The 5,835-nt window shown below is 53.7% G+C and overlaps 1 protein-coding gene across 1 annotated transcript; it reads left to right on the forward strand.

Moving 5' to 3' along the window:
- Positions 1 to 396: 396 nt before the first annotated feature.
- LOC137899597 (carnitine O-acetyltransferase-like) lies at positions 397 to 5,547 on the forward strand. The gene is given in 17 exon segments (XM_068743634.1): positions 397 to 423; positions 1,159 to 1,395; positions 1,467 to 1,585; positions 1,797 to 1,850; positions 1,941 to 1,972; positions 1,975 to 2,105; positions 2,324 to 2,498; positions 2,587 to 2,750; positions 2,863 to 2,911; positions 2,914 to 2,962; positions 3,225 to 3,353; positions 4,049 to 4,171; positions 4,235 to 4,251; positions 4,254 to 4,369; positions 4,957 to 5,019; positions 5,104 to 5,241; positions 5,308 to 5,547. Coding segments are annotated over 17 exon segments (1,863 nt in total).
- Positions 5,548 to 5,835: the final 288 nt, after the last annotated feature.

The following is a 5,835-nucleotide window of genomic DNA, read 5'->3' on the forward strand; positions in this document are numbered from 1 at the left end:
GTAATAGTAGTAGTAATAGTAGTAGTTGCAGTAAGGTTTGGACAGCCCGGTTTGACAGACGATGTCTCAGCAGTCGGCTGCTGCTGATTGAGGACTTCATCACGTGTCTTCAGTTCTGGTCTCAGGTCCATCAAGAAAAGAGGAATGAAAGATGTCTCATGAAGAGTCAGAAAAAAGGACCGCAGATTTTCTGAAATGCTTGTCTTTTTGTTGACGGGACATTTGTCCACATTCTAAGGAAGGATATCAGTTTTTGGAGAAGACGAGTCCCCGGCAAAGGTCACGGGTTTGATGATGTCATGTCAAACTAATCAGCAGCAGCCTTTATCTCCAGCTGGTGTCTGATAATCTGTGCGGGTTATTCATCCTCTCGGTAAATATTGGACTGAAAGCAACATGTTGAGACTCTGCAGCAGAACGTTGGTAAGTAAAGACAGTTAATTCAGTTAATTCGGTTAATTCAGTTAATTCAGTTAACTCAGTTAATTCTGTTAATTCAGTTAATTCTGTTAATTCTGTTAATTCAGTTAATTCAGTTAATTCGGTTAATTCAGTTAACTCAGTTAATTCAGTTAATTCTGTTAATTCTGTTAATTCGGTTAATTCAGTTAATTCAGTTAACTCAGTTAATTCAGTTAATTCTGTTAATTCTGTTAATTCTGTTAATTCAGTTAATTCTGTTAATTCTGTTAATTCAGTTAATTCAGTTAATTCAGTTAATTCTGTTAATTCTGTTAATTCAGTTAACTCAGTTAATTCAGTTAACTCAGTTAATTCAGTTAACTCTGTTAATTCAGTTAATTCAGTTAATTCGGTTAATTCGGTTAATTCGGTTAATTCAGTCTCCGAGTATCCGTTGTGTAAATTAGTGAGAGTTTAAAATACAATAGCAGTAAAACCTGGTTTCATCAATATTGTGTAGAAATGTAGTTTAATTAAACATAAATCACAGTGAAATATACCTTTAATACTTTTGTTTCTGATGATTGTAAATATCTCAGGGGATCGTTTTCTTGTCTCCGTCAGGTAAAGGTGGAGATGAAGTAATAATCGTGTAAATCATGAATAATGAATGACCCTAATTAGCATAACCATGACAATAAAAACAGTTTGTTGTTCTGATGATATTATTGTCGTCATCATCATCATCATCGTGAGGTGGGGGCGGTGAATCCAGTATCAGTGACCCGGGTCCAGCAGCACAAGCTGCCCCGTCTGCCCGTCCCCCCCCTGAGGCAGACCTGCGAGCACTACCTCAGGATCCTGGAGCCCGTTGTGGATCCGGATGAGCTGAAGAGAGCCAGAGACCTGGTGGAGGAGTTCCAGCGAGCCGGGGGGGTCGGAGAGGGGCTGCAGCGAGACCTGGAGCAGAGAGCAGAGCGCAGCGACAACTGGGTGAGCTCCGGAACCAGCGACCCGGTAACCGTTCAGGACCTTTCAGAACCCGGGTCCGTTCTCTTCTGCAGGTAACAGAGCATTACCTGAAGGCCGTTTTCCTGGACCTACGACGTCCTCTGATGTTCTCCAGTCCTGCGCTAACGTTCCCCTCAGTGGCCTATCAGGACGCGGACATGGACCAGATCCGGTAAGCTCAGCGGAACCGCTCGACGAGGACGAGGACGAGGACGAGGACGAGGACGAGCGGTTGGACATTTAGGCAGCGCACCTTTATCCATACTCTGCCTTTTCTTTGGTGACATTAGATCAGGATGAAATGTCGGCCATCGTTTATTTATGTCCCAACAAATACTCAGTAAAATGGGGGGGGGCGGATTTCTAATGTTATCTTTGTTTAGGTGTGCGGCTAAATCTATAGCCGGGAAGCTGGACGTGAAAACAATGAGTGACACGTGAGAACGGCTCTCCTTTGAATCCTTTGAAGTTGATTATCTAACGTACACAATGACTGAGTGGCCGAGGACACAATGTCTGTCCCACAGGGGGGCGCTGCCGGCCGAGTCCGCGGGGGGGCGCTGCTGTGTATGAAGCAGAGCGAGCAGCTGATGTCAGCCTGCCGGGTCCCGGGTCCAAAGTCAGACTCCCTGGTGTTCTACAGCAGGAGCGCCGACCCCCCCAAGCACATCACTGTGGCCCACAACAGTCAGGTGGGGGGGTGACATCACTGTAGTTCAGAGCCGTCGGGGGGGTGACATCACTGTAGTTCAGAGCCGTCGGGGGGGGGGGGATATGACATCACTGTAGTTCAGAGCCGTCGGGGGGGGGGGGATATGACATCACTGTAGTTCAGAGCCGTCGGGGGGGGGTGACATCACTGTAGTTCAGAGCCGTCGGGGGGGGTATGACATCACCGTGCCTCCCCCAGTTCTTCAGGGTGGGCGTGTACCACCGTGACGGGACTCGGCTGACCGTTGCTCAGCTCTGCGTTCAGCTGGACAGGATCCTCAACCGGTCACAACAAAGTGACCACGAACCCGTCGGCATCCTCACCACCCAGGACCGGGACACCTGGAGTAAGGCGTACGAGAACCTCATCCAGGGTGAGCTCGCCGGGCGTCGCCGGGCGTCGCAGGGCGCGGCCGGGCGGCGGCCGGGCGGCGGCTCACACAACCCAACGTTGGTGTTCAGATGAGACCAACAGAGAATCGGTGTCGACCATCCAGAGCAGCATCTTCACCGTGTGTCTGGACGGAGAGACGTCCCCCGTGTCTCACGGCAAGCACCACCAGATGCTGCACGGGGGGGGCAGCCGCTGGAACAGCGGGAACCGCTGGTTCGACAAGTCGCTGCAGGTCATCTCTGTTTCCACGCCAGCCGTTGGACTCTTGGACTCTTGGACTCTTGGACGTGGTCCAGGACGTGGTCCAGGAGGAGACGCTGACGCTAACGCGGCGTGTCTTGCAGGTCATCGTTGCAGAAGACGGGACCTGTGGCGGCTGCTTCTCTCACGTCGTCGCGACGGGACGGCCATCGTGTCTCTCTGTGACCAGAGCTTAGAACTGATGTGAGTCCCAAACGATCGGACCCGAAGGTGGGCGGGTCAGTCGAGCAGAACCGCGGGGTGGTTAGTGTTAGTAGACTGTCCTCCGAGACAGAAAGAATACCATGGCAACGGGTGCCCCGGGGTAGAGTCAGTGGCCCCAGGGTGGACACAGGGTGGACAGCAACCTCTCCATCATAGGACGACCACCTGAGACGGCGTTCTCTGTATTCTGTGAGGAACGCCGACTCGGACTTTTATTCCTTTGTTCTCTTGCATTGAAAAGGAAAAAGCCCGAGATGATGCGGTCCCCCTCAGAACCCCCAGAACCCTCAGAACCGCTGCCCATGCCCCAAAAGCTGGTCTTCAACATCACACCTGAGATCAAGAAGGACATCGAGGAGGTAAGGAGCACGTGGACAGGTGAGAACAGTCTGACCGAGTTAACCGCCAGTCAAACGACTAAAACGACTCTTACAAGTCTCTGTCTTGGTGAATTGTCCCACCGAGACTCTTACAAGTCTCTGTCTTGGTGAATTGTCCCACCGAGACTCTTACAAGTCTCTGTCTTGGTGAATTGTCCCACCGGGACTCTTACCAAGTCTCTGTCTTGGTGAATTGTCCCACCGAGACTCTTACAAGTCTCTGTCTTGGTGAATTGTCCCACCGGGACTCTTACAAGTCTCTGTCTTGGTGAATTGTCCCACCGAGACTCTTACAAGTCTCTGTCTTGGTGAATTGTCCCACCGGGACTCTTACAAGTCTCTGTCTTGGTGAATTGTCCCACCGAGACTCTTACAAGTCTCTGTCTTGGTGAATTGTCCCACCGAGACTCTTACAAGTCTCTGTCTTGGTGAATTGTCCCACCGAGACTCTTACAAGTCTCTGTCTTGGTGAATTGTCCCACCGGGACTCTTACAAGTCTCTGTCTTGGTGAATTGTCCCACCGAGACTCTTACAAGTCTCTGTCTTGGTGAATTGTCCCACCGGGACTCTTACAAGTCTCCGTCTTGGTGAATTGTCCCACCGGGACTCTTACAAGTCTCTGCCTTGGTGAATTGTCCCACCGAGACTCTTACAAGTCTCTGTCTTGGTGAATTGTCCCACCAGGATGGTCCAGGACCTGGAGCTGAGTGTCAGCGAGTTCCACCACTTTGGGAAGGACCTGATCAAAGCCTTCCAGATGAGCCCCAACGGTTTCGTCCAGGTGGCGCTGCAGCTGGCGTCCTACAGGTGAGCCGTCTCACGCCGCCGTCCAGCGGTTCCTACAACCCGAGACTGCTGGTTCCGTTTCAGGGTCCACCGTCGGTGCTGCCGACGATGGAGGCGGTCTCGCTTCGTGCTTTCGCTGACGGGCGCATCGCGACAATCAACTCGAACACGAGAACCTCAGACGCCTTCGCCAAGGCCTTCGACGAGCCGGCAGAACAGGTACGAGGGTTCTACTGCCACGCCCAAGCCGGTTCTCCGTCGGAGCGTCTCACATCAGGGCCGGTTCTACACGAGAACCTCTCGCACCCTTCAGCAGCAGATCAGGGCCGGTTCTACACGAGAACCTCTCACACCCTTCAGCAGCAGATCAGGGGCGGGTTCTCCAGGAGAACCTCTCACACCCTTCAGCAGCAGATCAGGGCAGTTTCTCCAGGAGAACCTCTCACACCCTTCAGCAGCAGATCAGGGCGGGTTCTCCAGGAGAACCTCTCACACCCTTCAGCAGCAGATCAGGGCGGGTTCTACACGAGAACCTCTCACACCCTTCAGCAGCAGATCAGGGCGGGTTCTCCAGGAGAACCTCTCACACCCTTCAGCAGCAGATCAGGGCGGGTTCTACACGGGAACCTCTCACACCCTTCAGCAGCAGATCAGGGCGGGTTCTCCAGGAGAACCTCTCACACCCTTCAGCAGCAGATCAGGGCGGGTTCTCCAGGAGAACCTCTCACACCCTTCAGCAGCAGATCAGGGCCGGTTCTCCAGGAGAACTCTACAGCAGCGATGAAGCTCCTCCTCTTCTTCGACAGAACTCGGTGAAGGTCGACCTCATGAAGGCGGCTATCGAGGAACACAGCGTGAACACGACGATGGTGAGTCTCCTCCCCCTTCTGTTGGTCCGCCCCACAAACAGCCTGACCCTCCTCCGTCCCCGTCTCCGTCCCCGTCCCCCCGAGGCACGCCGAGGACAGCTGGGGAGGATCCATCTCCTGCTGCTGAAGAGGCGGGCCGCCGAGAAGAACCTCCCCACGCCGGGACTCTTCGCCCACAGTTCCTTCTCAAAGGGCTTCGACTTCAAGCTCTTTACGACTCAGGTAGAGACGGGGGCGTCCTCATGTCCCCCCGGAGGACGTGCTTTAGACCTCTTCTTTGTCCACCAGCTGGTGTCCCGGACCGGATGCACACAGTTCGCGGCGCCCGAGGAACCCGGTTCCTACAACGTGACCTACAGCGTCCTCAACGACGCCGTCCACCTCACCGTCCTCTACTGTCGCGCGCCGGAGACGCCCGGAGGGGGCGGGGCCACAGGCCTGCTGCGGGCCCTGGAGGACGCCATGCTGGACATGAGGACGCTCCTCCTGCAAAGGGACAGCAGGATCCCGCTCGGAGCCGTGGTGTGATGGGTAGCGCAGTGCTAGCTGCAGCGCCCCCCAGGGGACAGCGGGTGGCCTGATTCATTGTTGGGGACACGCGTCCCCGAATAAAACAAAAGAACCAAAGTAAAAACCGTTCTGGCGTCTTATTTAGTGACTAAAAGTAAAGTAGCTAAATTAGGGAGCTACGTGTGTAAAAGATAAAAGGTCGTTAAGGAACCAGGTCCTCCTCGCCACAGGGAGCCACGCCCCCTCCCCCCCTCCCCCTCCCTCTGTCTCCTCCCCCTCCCTCTGTCTCCTCCCCCTCTCCCCTCC

Source organism: Brachionichthys hirsutus, chromosome 9 (genome assembly GCF_040956055.1).
Source record: "Brachionichthys hirsutus isolate HB-005 chromosome 9, CSIRO-AGI_Bhir_v1, whole genome shotgun sequence".
Classification (NCBI taxonomy): Eukaryota; Metazoa; Chordata; class Actinopteri; order Lophiiformes; family Brachionichthyidae; genus Brachionichthys; species Brachionichthys hirsutus.